The sequence below is a fragment of the Strix aluco genome, chromosome 2 (assembly GCF_031877795.1).
Source record: "Strix aluco isolate bStrAlu1 chromosome 2, bStrAlu1.hap1, whole genome shotgun sequence".
Lineage (NCBI taxonomy): Eukaryota > Metazoa > Chordata > Aves > Strigiformes > Strigidae > Strix > Strix aluco.
In genome coordinates, this window is record NC_133932.1 from 123,396,686 (window position 1) to 123,410,044 (window position 13,359).

Sequence of the window (13,359 nt, forward strand, 5' to 3'; positions counted from 1 at the left end):
TACCAGCACTGACTTCAGTACAGAGACCCACTGTTTTCTGGCTTCTATAGTGTAGAACAGGAATAAATACAGCTGCAGAACATGGTACAGTGGGCTGCAGAAGCAATCTTTTGCCCAAGAACAGCAAAAACATGATGAAATTTTGGACAGAAATTCTGATCTGAAAGATTCTAGAAGAGTCATCCTCTGAAAGGCACACTGTGAATCACCTTATCAACACAAACACACAGCTACTGCTAGCTCACGTTCTAATTTCACAAACACAGTATCTACAATGATTTGTGCTTCTGAAGATGTATTCTAAATTTCTTCAACCAAAGTCAGTCTTTTCAATAAGTGTACATGGGCATTCCACTATAAATCCTAGGCATATTTTCTAGATTGAATAGGGATTTCTGATGCTGCCTTTTGTTGGGTGACCAGTTTAGGAAATCTAGATTTTTAGAAGGAATAGGGCATCTGGATTTGATGCTTTTTACTATGTTCCTTTTGAATGTTATATATTGAGACCCAAAAAAGAGTTCTCTCGGAAGTACCGTAATTCTTGATAATTCTGTCTCTTATTAGCAAAAATTTTAAGAGAAAATGATAGTGTGGGAGGGATATTGTGTTTGTGAAGACACCAATAGCATAGGATAAAACCCTATACTTTTGCAGAGATTTTTATTCTGCTCCAACAATGATGCCATGAAACGTGATGGCACACAGCTTAAAGGATTCAGAAAAGAAAGACTGAGCACAACATGGTTTGTGGTTAACACAAAAAATTTAAAAAACCCCCACGCAATTATTTAAATTCTGTCAAATTTAGGGCTATATAAGGCATGACTATCTTAAGTCAGAAAGTGTATGCCAAATTTTAGATTTATTATTACACATAATCACAGGGATATTAGGCAAGATAATAATATACTCAATTATTACCATGCTAATGGATACAAGAAATGTAATATGATATTAATAAGGAAAAGATTGATGGGCCAGAAAAAGAATACTGAGATTGTGTAGCATCATACTTACCTGAGGTAGTTTTTTAGTCCGCTTGTTATTGTTTTATTGTCCCAAAGTTCCATATCAATATCCATATCAGGAGGAGATTTAGGGGCTGGTAGAAATTTGAATTATGATTGTGTTATAGTTTGAGTAACACACTAACTAGAAAAGCAGCAAACCAGAAGCTAACAGATCAGTCATTTAACTCATGTGCTTACTTATTAGCCAGTTTCACTACCAATCTGATCAATTTGAATCTTTTAATGTCTGTCAAAATATAAATAAAAATTAATTTAGCACTCATATTTAGTACCTGTAAACATTAAGTATACGCACTGTATCAAAGTGCCCAAGGCAACAGAGAATTACTAATGTATATGGCTTAGACATTCAAACACAGGCAATAGAGCACCAAATTAGCAAGAAAAGTGAAAGTCTAGAACAACTGTCTGTTAAACTGAGTTATGCTGTGTTACAGAACTAAGCTTTGGAACGCTTCTGAAATACGCCAAATAGATACCAATAAATAGAACTTCAAAGCTAAAAGAAGAAAAGCGTTTTATCAGTAATTTGCTCATGTCTATCAATGACTACATGCAGCAATTGAATACTAACACACACAAGAAACTAGTTAGATGGATCACTCATTTTAAGACTGCAAACTCAATTTAGTGGCAGTAAGTGCACATACAAAATCGTAAATATTATGACACACTCTTCTGAGCACAGCAGTTAAGGCAAAAGGGAGCACAGCACATACACTGCACACTGACAAAGGTTCACTTCAGATACTTACAAAATATGGTATTCATCAGCTTTTGCACCTTGGAGTTTACACCACCTATTCTGTACAGCCCCAGGATTGTAATACCTACATTGGGAAAACAAGCAGAATGAAAATAATGAAAATATGGTTATTTCAATATATGCTGATGTATGTTTTCAAGCCATCTAAATGTATTTATGGAAAATTGTACGATTACATTCTTGAGTACTGCTTTACCCTACTGAATTCTCTTCTGGGATGTAAACAAATGCATTCCACTGAATCCACACCATACTATACACTAATCATAGTTTTACATTAACAGAATCCTTTTGCATAGAAATGACCTGTATTAGCAAACAAGGAGTGAAAAATAAGACCCAAAAGCAGTCTTAAAACACATTACACATCAAAAAGTTTATCTTATCTAGACTTCAGTGGAATTACCATGTCTATATTTGCTTAGACCATCATCCCTTCCAATTAAGATTTAATTGACATTGACAGGAGAAATGATTGTACTCAAAAACATATACTGTATACTGTTGCAACACTGCAGTTGAGATTTGATGTGTTATGCATGGATCCCCATACAAAAGAGAGACAGTCAAGTCCCAATTTACCCATAAGTTTCAAATGTTCGAGTTGTTTTTTTTTTTTAATAGCACAGATACTAATAGCAAATAATGTTTAGAGTGACATTCACAACACAGTATTTCAGTATTCCAGCGATGATAATTTTACCATTTTTAACTGCCTTTTAAAATCAGCAGGATTTAAAAGTTTTCCCTTCTCCCCACTTCGGGTCTTACCATTTAAAAATTATTCACTTTTCCTTTGAAAACAACATAACACTTAGATAACCTAAGTGTTTTGTTTTGAAACCCTTTTTCTTTCCCCAGAAAAAAATGCAAGCTCTGAGTCTGCAGTGATTCAAAAGCTACTCAACATTGTTACCTGTGAAACTGAATTCATGATGCACAGACAATGCTCGATGTTGCACAGACAGATCACACAGCTTTTGAATTAGAAGAGTTCAGTGCATGGGCAGGAAATGGTTACCTCTTTTTATGGAAGACAATAAAGCCATACCTCTTAATTTGGAAGAGGATAATTAAAAACTTGCTGTGAGTTGCAAGATATCACCTCATCAGTAGAGTGATTATTATTTTCTTTCTGTACATTCTCACTACCAAAAACGAGTTACTGAACATTTAAAAAAATGGATAAACCATGTGCAAAATAAGTGAACAAAATGATAGGAGTTATGCTCTGCAAAAAGATGTTCCAGCAGAGAGTAGTTTTGGTCTTCAGGTTTTGCACCAGAAACCAAAGTCGGAAGCTGAGGCTCCCTATAGTTTTACAAAGAGAAAGCACAATTTGGTGCACGCAAATTGAAGACTAAAGATGTGTGCAACTGTGTATTAAGTGTCTAAGCAACAGAAAATGTTTAAAAATCCCACTTAAATGATATGTTAGGAACTGTTGTTGGAATTTGTGGCAACAGTTTTATGTGTAAAGCACACAGATAAAATGTGAAAAGTACAAACCAAATGATGGGCACACTCCAAAACACGGCTGCAAAACATGTAGAATTAATCAAAGTAATATTTGAGAAAAAATACTCATAATAATCTAATACATAATTTGTGATTTAATACACACCCCTTGTTTCTACAGCATGAATACACTTCCTCACAAAGTTGAAACCTGCTTCATTTAAGAACACTATAAAAAGAAGAAAAAAAAAGTAATTATTTTCTAACTCAACACACAAAATCTCCATGTTTAGCTACATGTTAGTCAAGAAGGACTGATACACATTTATCCATGAGATTATGACACTTATTCTGTAATAGTATTCTTGTGGACAAATCCTTAGCACTCAAAATCCAACTTTCTAATCATTAGTGTATCATTAGGAGCAGAATATTCTACTGCCTTGCTCAGAAATCAGTAGCCCCTCTACAAATACAGCTGAAAGCTTGTTGCTTTAAAGGAGATTACTGTACTCCCTTTCCTCTACTGAGGAAAATGCTTTTATGAGTTCAGGACCTACATTATAAACAGAATATATTTGCTGGTTTTAATACCACATTCGCTGTCCCTTGCACATGCACATAACCATTCATAAAATGGTAACATAGCAAAACAAACTTTGTTACTGAGTTTAATTAGTGAGCTTATTTCAAGAGAGACTAGTTCTCTTTAATTTTTATATCTTCAATGCTCACTGCTCTCACTAGCTAAATAAAGAAGATCTTAAAGCACATTTGTCATGATTAAAATAAACACCATCATATAAAAACCAGACGTAGCAGCTTAAATTTTAGATTTCCACAGTCTCACATATACCTCCTATGAAGATGTAGGTCCATATCTGACACATCTCTCTCTCTCTCTCTGAGATACATACACCCACAGATATATTTAAATTATTTTTATGTATTTGTGTTAATATGTTAATAACATATGTGTTACTATAATGATAATACAATTATACACATAAATCTCATAGTATCTTTAATACACTCATTTAATACTCGGTGTATGTGTAATAGGTGCATACACACATAAAATCAAAAAGATGTGATGGGCTGAGGCCAGTTCTATGAGATTCAACAAGGCTCAGTACCAGGTCCTGCACTTGGGTCACAACAAGCCCATGCAACACTACAGGCTTGGGGAAGAGTGGCTGGAAAGTTGCCTGGCGGGAAAGGACCTGAGGGTGTTCGTTGACAGCCAGCTGAATATGAGCCAGCAGTGTGCCCAGGTAGCCAAGAAGGTCAATAGCATCCTGGCTTGTATCAGAAACAGCGTGGCCAGCAGGACTAGGGAAGGCACTGGTGTGGCTGCACCTCTAATACTGTGTTCAGTTTTGGGCCCCTCACTACAAGAAAGACACTGAGGGGCTGGAGTCTGTCCAGGGAAGGGCAACGAAGCTGGTGAAGGGCCCTGAGCACAAGTCTTATGAAGAGTGGCTGAGGGAACCAGGATTGTTTAACCTGGATAAAAGGAGGCTGAGGAGAGACCTTGTCACTCTCTACAACTACCTGAAAGGAGGTTGTAGCGAGGTGGCTGTCAGTCTCTTCTCCCAAGCAGTAAGTGACAGGACAAGAGGAAATGGCCTCCAGTTGTACCAGGGGAGGTTTAGATTAGATATTAGGAAGAATTTCTTCACTGAAAGGGTTATCAGGCATTGGAACAGGCTGCCCAGGGAAGTGGTTGTGTCACCATCCCTGGAGGTATTTAAAAGATGTGTAGATGTGGCACCTAGGGAGGTGGTTTAATGGTGGGCTTGGCAGTGTTAGGTTTACGGTTGGACTAAATGATTTTAAAGGTCTTTTCCAACCTAAATGATTCTGTGATTCTATATAGGGATATTATTTCAACACACTGGAATGTATTTACATTTAGGTGTACAGACTACCGACAGAAACTTTTTACAGATTCATTAAATATATTGTAACTTTAGAGCCAATCAAATTTTCTTCCAATTTATGTTTGATAGTAATACAGAAGTTGAAGGCTTTCTCACAGTTTACACAGCTTAGGATGTGCTTTTGTGTAACCCAGTCACGCAATCCAACAAACAATTACTTCACAGTGATAGAAAGAAAATGTAAAATAATTAATCTCTGTCTCACACACACACATATACAGAAACATTACAGAAATCTAGCAATATTTGGTAACTCTACATATTAAATAAAGTGCTTACTTTCTTCCTTCTTGCTAATAATGGCTGGCAGTGTGTAGATCTGTAAAAAAAAAAAAAACCACAACAGCTCAATGTTTGTGCTTTAAATTCTTTATTGACAGGTTTGTTGGTAGTTGCAACATGCTGTGCATTAGCTTGCTGCTAAGGGAAAGCCAGCCTTGCCTTTCACCTTCTCTTGATGTTTACCCCCACAGTACTCACCCAGGTTAACAGCCCTGTGCTAGGATAGGCACCTAAAATGTGTCAGAAGTCAGATCGAATCTACTGATCTAATTTCTGTAGTGTTTCAGTCAAGCAAGAAGCTTGTAAAAACACTCATCTACCTCATAAAACCATTTTTCCCCCCTTAAATACAGGTCTGGCATCACCTTTATTCAGTGACTATTTTAAGAGCAGATTAATAGTGGGAAGAAATCTCAGACAACCCTGTCTCTTCATAACTTTCAACACATTTTTACACTCTCTGCAGTGCCTTTCAAGATGATGCTAATTGTTTAGTCCATGATGCTGCCCAAAAGATGATTTGTCTCTACCAGTGCAGAAACTACCACCTGACAAATGTTATCTGAACCATGAATCTTATTAAACAACATGCTATCATATTACTTAAACATTAAATATCCTAACATAAAATAATAATATATGGATAAAAGCTTAAATTCCCTAATAGTTCTGCCTTTCTACTTTGTACCTATCTTCACTGTCTACTTGTGATAGTGTCTCACAAAGAACAGAACTTTTGTTTTGGTTTTGTACTGTAACAGTATCTGAAATGCATATTAGCTTCTTTCTTTAATATGTGTGCCATAAAACTGTAAAAAGAGAAGAAAAGGAAAAAATATCCTTACTGGTTCCTTTCCATCCATAGCTTCGAGCCAAAGTTTTCTGTTGGATTCTGAAAAAGCTTGCAGCGTGATGATTCCAGGTCTGTCAAAACATACATATACACTGAAGTTACTAATTTCTTTTTCTCAAACAGTATCCAAAGTCAGAATCCAAATGCATGTTGACATGAAGTGAATACACAAAAGACAGAGAGAAGTTAAAGAAAGTTGATAGCTTCCGACATAACACAGTAACTTTGAGCTACATTTAAAAACAGGTCTGTTTTTTAAAAGTTCGGTACTGCAACACGTAATTTTAGATGCCCAGTCCGAAGTGCTACAACCCTCTAATAAGTATTAGGCACCTCCATACTGCAAGATGAGTTATACACCTGCAAACAGGATCCCATACAACCCATTTTTCAGTAGGGAAATGCTTAGGGTGGAAAACTTAAGGGCACGATACGTCAGCTCGATTTGACTAAATACATCTATGCCTGAGCTGGTTACCTATGTTCCTTTCATAACAAATGAAGAAAAGTAGGTATTTTTAATCTAAAAGACATCATATCCCAAAATAGACATCCAAAGTTGGTCAAAAGAAACGTGCCCTAAAACATTGTCTAAAAAGAGAGCTCTGAGACAGTATCTCAAGTGTGGAGATGTAACGCCAACTGAGCCAAGTATCAGGAATTTTTTATTTGAGAGGATTCAAAAACCAGTTCCTTCTGCTGGCTGTGACCTAACCGCTATGTTAGAAGTTAAAAAAGTGGCATATCTTCTCCGTTGATGAAGCTTTGACATTGCATAGAAAAAGAGTCAAGGGAACCAGCGAAGAAGGGAGGGAAAAAGTTTCGATCTTTGTTCCTGGACTAATTATATGAACAGATGTGTAAATACAAAGAATTAGTCTCTATTTATGATCAGCAGCAAATGAGTTCTTTAAGAAATGCTGTGAAATTAATTCACTGATTTGCCAACACAGAATGCCCATGAGACAGTCCATTTTAAAAAATACTGCTCCCACACCAGTGTAGCGTATCTCTGCTCAAAATGTTCAGCAGACTGTCGAAAAATGTGGTTTTTTCTATGGTAGGTTCACAAATAAAGGAAACTATTGTTTTTACTAGGTATTAATCGTCCACCATAAAAATAATCAAAAAACCACCATCTTTCTCAGCTCCTCCAAAAGACCTACATTGTCACCTTGTATTTAAAAAGCATGGAAGAAAGTAACTGAACAATATAAAATATCAAAATGTGCGTTCACACACATACACCAAACCATTCAAGGAGGAACAAGCCCTGCCCTTACACATAAAAATGCCAAGCTGAGTATTTTCTTTGCTATCTACTATCACAAGTGTAAAAAGATACAGTTAATCCAGATTAAGATGCAGAATTATTTTTCTATTTTCTTAAAGTCTAAATTTATTTCTTTCTTAATATTCCATCTTGCTGCCTACACACAGATTCTTAATAAGGAATCTTTCCCTCAAAAAGCATTTTAGAAATAGAAACTGATTTATTTTTAATTCTTTCTATTGTGACTGTTGCTTAATATTTCAGTTGGAGAATTGCATTTATACTTGTAGTATCTTGGTAAGCATTTACAGAAACAACAGAAATTTCTGAGTGTCATTTTCATAGAATCATAGAATCATTCAGGTTGGAAAAGACCTTTTGGATCATCGAGTCCAACCATCAGCCCTACTCTACAAAGTTCTCCCCTACACCATATCCCCCAACATCTCATCTAAACGACCCTTAAACACATCCAGGGATGGTGACTCCACCACCTCCCTGGGCAGCCTATTCCACTGTCTAACCACTCTTTCTGTGAAAAATTTTTTTCCTAATGTCCAGTCTGAACCTCCACTGTTGCAGTTTAAAGCCGTTCCCCCTTGTTCTGTCACTAATCACCTGTGAGAAGAGACCAGCACCAACCTCTCTACAATGTCCTTTCAGGTAGTTGTAGAGAGTGATGAGGTCTCCCCTCAGCCTTGTCTTCCTCAAAGTGAACAGTCCCAGCTCCCTCAATCTCTCCTCACAGGATTTGTTCTCCAGGCCCTTCACCAGCTTCGTTGCTCTCCTCTGCACTCGCTCCAACACCTCGATATCCCTCTTGTATTGAGGTGCCCAAAACTGGACACAATACTCCAGGTGTGGCCTCACCAGTGCAGAGTACAGGGGGACTATCACCTCCCTACTTCTGCTGGTCACACTATTTCTAATACAAGCCAGGATGCCGTTGGCTTTCTTGGCCACCTGGGCACACTGCCGGCTCATGTTCAGTTGCTTGTCAATTAGAACTCCCAGATCCTTCTCTTCCACACAGCTCTCTTCAAGCTTAGAGATACCTGCTTTTATCCCTGGGTTTCTGATTTAATCTGTTGGCCTAGTTTGCAATTATTGTATAGCATGTTTTAACACTCAAATATCTAACACTATAATCCCTGTATATTAGTTTTCTCAAAAAAAAAAAAAAAAAAAAAGCTCAAACCAACTCAAATACATTTTGAACTAACTTCCTTTCTAGTTACTGAAATAGTTGATAATTTCTCAGAAATTAAAATTACATTCAAAGTGAACCACACTTTTTGATGTTACCTTTTTATAGAACTCCAGTACAAATAAGATGGCGTAACCTCTAGAACATTTTTTACAAGAAGTCTGAGCTGAATGTAGGTGTGAAAAACACCTAGGTAAATTTTAAATTAATTATGTCAATTAGAAGAGCTCACATTGTGTGCTCTCCATTAGTTGTTCCACAAGGGTTTCTTTTAGTTAGCATGGTTCTCTCATGAAGTGAGATATGCACATCAGTTTGCACATTTTCCAGTGTTTTAATAAAATAACATTTCATATAATGTTTCATACAATGTTGCATATAATAATGTAAGGAGAGAAATAGCTCTGTGGGATAAGGTGTTTGGAGACAGAAGTTACCCATATAATCTTGCAACAAAATTTTGAAGGCTGGTGTAGCAGCACATTTTTAAAAAGAACTCTTTCTTTCATGATGAAAAGTCATAACCTCAAGTTACTAAGAAAACCTGTATTTAACTAATGTCAATTACTTTAAAAGTTGTTCTGTATCTTGCAGGTGATGTCCAACACTATACTCCAACCAAACAATATTAAGTCTTGAATTTAAATTCAAGTTCAAATGTAATCATTATCACAGTCTTTTTGAATCCTCAGTATTCCAGTACTGTGTTTATATCTATAGGAACTCACTCACATTTTTAAGTCATTAGTGACATCAGTAACAGTCACTGCATTTTCTCTTTCTTAGGGGAAACCCAAGTTTTACCAACACAACATTCAGAAGATATTACTGTTCTCTTGTATATGAACTCCCACCAAATATTTCCAGGTATTTAATTGTCTATCTCCTCTTCTGACTTGTAAAAAAATTCACTACTTCCCTGCTGAATACCAAATCAATTGGAAAAGTGAACTTTCTATCAGTTAGATCCTTACAATAATGACCAAGTAACTTTGTACTCTACACTCCTTTCAATCTTCTGACCAAGTTTCCAGAATGCCTTTAACTTATAGGCCATGCACATTTGTAATCAATCAAGATGACCAAAAGGAATAAATAGTATGTAAAAGTGCCTCTAACTATCACTTTGATAAGAACTTAGAAGAACTGCAGATGGAAATAATTTTTTTGTGCAGTTTTGTTGAACTGTTGATGTTCTAATAGGATAAGGGAGATAGAAGAGACAACATCACCTGTGAATACGTTACAATGGTACTGCCACAGATATGTCTAATAAATGCAATTCTATTTAGAAAGAAACAACTACTGATTTCAAACTCAACCTGTCAATTCAAGCTTAGGAGCTTTCAAGAGACCAGTTAGTTTCAACATTTGTTCATATGGAATTTCTATTTCTTAAACTTGAACTCACTCAGAAATCTATTTTAGAAAAATATTGTTTTATATTTGAAAGTACCAAAGTAGCCTCAAAATTATCATGTAAATACAGCTGTTCTGAATGGAATTTAAAATGACAGCAAGAATCATAAAATACTTCTTAACAGAATGACTACAAAAGTCAGTCTATTTATCATATTTTAAGGGAAAAATTAATTCAATACTCCTCTTTATTCCAAGCTTGAAAAAAAATACGTTTACAAAGTACTGTGTACATATACAACAAATACAGAAAGATGCTTTCATCTACTTAATATAATTATAATATCCAGGACTAAGTGAAAAAAAAAATTGTAGAAGTAATTTTCAAAAAGGAAAAATTACGTGCTTTCATACGTTTCTGAAAGAAATAGAGATTGGTACAGAATATGCTCATTAATAAGTATTTATAAAGATATTTGTGATCTGTTCCTAAAAGGGAGTAGTCAGTTGGTGCTACAGGAATTGTATCTGCATGCAAACCTAATGTAGTTAAGAGAATCCATATGCAATGTAGTAAATTTTTTTAGAAAAACAGGTTTGAAGAAAACGTTACTAAGTCTTGAATGCCTAGTTTGTCTGGATACAAGCATACAGAGAAATGTGTGTTCCTACTACAGGAATAATTATTATATATTGGTTGCAAGTGCTTCTATTTTTAATTATTTTCAATAATCAAATGAAAATGAAAAAAATCCAAACCTCTCAAATACTTCAATATCAAAACAGAAACGTTTGTCAATTGAATCCGTCTTTCTCCTGATGCAAGACTTTAGCTTGAATATTTCTGGTGAGCTTGTGACAAGGCCGTTCTATAAAACAAAACAAAACAAAATTAGCACAGGCAGTATGCTGATATACCTTGGCTTCACATCTTAAATTTAACTGTATGAATAGTCCAAAGAACATGTCTTACGACAGGGATTAAAATTATTTAGGAACATATACAATAATTTCTCTGGATATAAAGTAAGACTACAGTTAATAGCTTTCTGTCACATATTTGTCACTTAATAATTATATTTCAGAAAATTCCCTACGAATTCAAAGCTTTACAAACATCTGCATATATAACATCAGCATATGTTACATGTTAGAATGAATATTGTGTAACTATGTCAACTCTTACATGTAGATAAAAAGTTTTCTAAAGAATAAAGCTGACTAACTCCTAGTTCTGGCCACCATCACTGTGAGGCCACTATAATGCTGGAAAGGCTGATGCAATCAGGGGAGTTTCTGAGGAATAGGAGAAAGCAAATGTCACTCCTGTCTTCAAGAAGAGCAAGGAGAAGGATCTAGAATCATTTAGGTTGGAAAAGACCTTTACATCAAGTACAACTGTTAAGCCAACATGGCCAAGTCCACCACAAAACCTGAGTGCCACATCTACACATCTTTTAAATACCTCCAGGGATGGTGACACAACCACTTCCCTGGGCAGCCTGTTCCAATGCCTGATAACCCTTTCAGTGAAGAAATTCTTCCTAATATCCAATCTAAACCTCCCCTGGCACAACTTGAGGCTGTTTCCTCTTGTCCTACAGGAAACTACAGGCCAGTCTGCATCACCTTTGATCCCTGGGAAGGTGATGAAGTGAATAATCCTGGAAAGCATTTCCAAACATACTAAGAACAGAAAGGTGACTGGAAGCAGTCAACATGCATTTAATTAAGGGAAAATCATGCAGGATCAGCTTGATAGCCCTGTACAATGTGATGGATGGCTCAGTGGATGATGGAAGAACAACTTTAGCCAGGCTTTTGACACTACATCCTACTACAGTAGGATGTTTCCTACTACGTCCTCATACACAAACTGGTGAAGTACAGGCTAGATAAACAGATGGTGAGGTGGACTGAAAAGTGGCTGAACTGCTGAGCTCACAGCAGAAGTCCAGCTGCAGCCAGTCACTAGTGGTGTGACCAAGGGGTCAATACTGGGGCCAGCACTGTTTAGCACGAATAGGAATAACTGCAGGCACCAGGATAGGCTCGGGCTGACAGGTTGGAAAGCAGTTTGGCAGAAAAGGACCTGCACGTCCTTGTGGGTAAAAGTTGACCATGAGCCACCAATGTGCCCTTGCAGCAAAGGCATCCAATAGCATCCTGGGCTGCATCAGGCAGAGCATGGCCAGCAGGTCAAGGGAGGTGATCTTCACCCTCTGCTCAGCACTAGTGAGACACATCCGGAGTGCTTGTCCAGTGCTGGGCTCCCCAGTACAAGAGAGACAGTGATGTACTAGAGCAAGTCCAGCTAAGGGCTGCCAAGGTGATTAAGGACTTGGAGCATCTGTCATATGAGGAGAGGCTGAGAGAACTGTGACTGTTCAGCCTGGAGAAGGGGGATCATATCACTGATTTATCTATAAATACCTGATGGGAAGAAGTAAAGAAGACTGAGTCAGATTCTCCTCAGTGGTGCCCAGTGAAAGGGCAAGAAGCAATGGGCACAAACTGAAATATAGGTAATTCCATTTGAACTTAAGAAAAAGCATTTTTACAGTGGTCAAATGCTGAAATGTGTTGCCCACAGAGGTTGTGGGGTCTCCATCCTTGGAGATATCTAAAACCTGACTGGACAAAGTCCTTGCTAACCTGCTCTGGTCGACCCTGCATTGAGATTAAACTAGATGATCTTCAGAGCTCCCTTCCAAACCTCATCCGTTCTATGATTCTGTGCAAATGTGATTGATTTCATTTGCATTTGGAACCACAAAATTAGAGAAATTATTTAATATGTGGTTTATATATGTTTTAGAAGAAATATTTTTATTTAAGTATTTCATTTATCTATGCTATATAAGATAAGCACTGCTTCATGTATGGAAACAGCCCTATGCTTTGTTCACCACATTTTTTTCTTTTAAGTTTCTGAACGCTTAAGACAAAAGATGGAATATACAGTTCATGTATGCATTCATGTATATGCAACTCACCACTTTTCCACCAGATTTTGTTTCAGCTATACTCATTGTAAATGTTTTTGTTCCTTTATCATAAGTGCAGTAATGTTTTACCCATGTAAATCCAAGAGGTCCTAGATTAAAGAGAAATAAAAATAATTATTTTGCCATTTTATCACTGTTTTAGTTGGAGTTAGACAGAGTAGAGAAATGAAACATAA

The 13,359-nt window shown here is 36.6% G+C and overlaps 1 protein-coding gene across 1 annotated transcript in view; it reads right to left on the minus strand.

The window, feature by feature from the left end:
- Positions 1 to 13,359, minus strand: part of ARHGAP42 (Rho GTPase activating protein 42) — a 175,770-nt gene that overhangs the window by 31,106 nt on the left and 131,305 nt on the right. Inside the window, exons 9-15 of the mRNA XM_074816203.1 lie at positions 13,172 to 13,272; positions 10,935 to 11,044; positions 6,329 to 6,407; positions 5,481 to 5,520; positions 3,425 to 3,487; positions 1,790 to 1,864; positions 1,021 to 1,105 (exon numbers count right to left, since the gene is read on the minus strand). Of these exons, the coding sequence (XP_074672304.1) occupies positions 1,021 to 1,105; positions 1,790 to 1,864; positions 3,425 to 3,487; positions 5,481 to 5,520; positions 6,329 to 6,407; positions 10,935 to 11,044; positions 13,172 to 13,272 (553 nt within the window). The remainder of the gene's footprint in view (positions 1 to 1,020; positions 1,106 to 1,789; positions 1,865 to 3,424; positions 3,488 to 5,480; positions 5,521 to 6,328; positions 6,408 to 10,934; positions 11,045 to 13,171; positions 13,273 to 13,359) is intronic.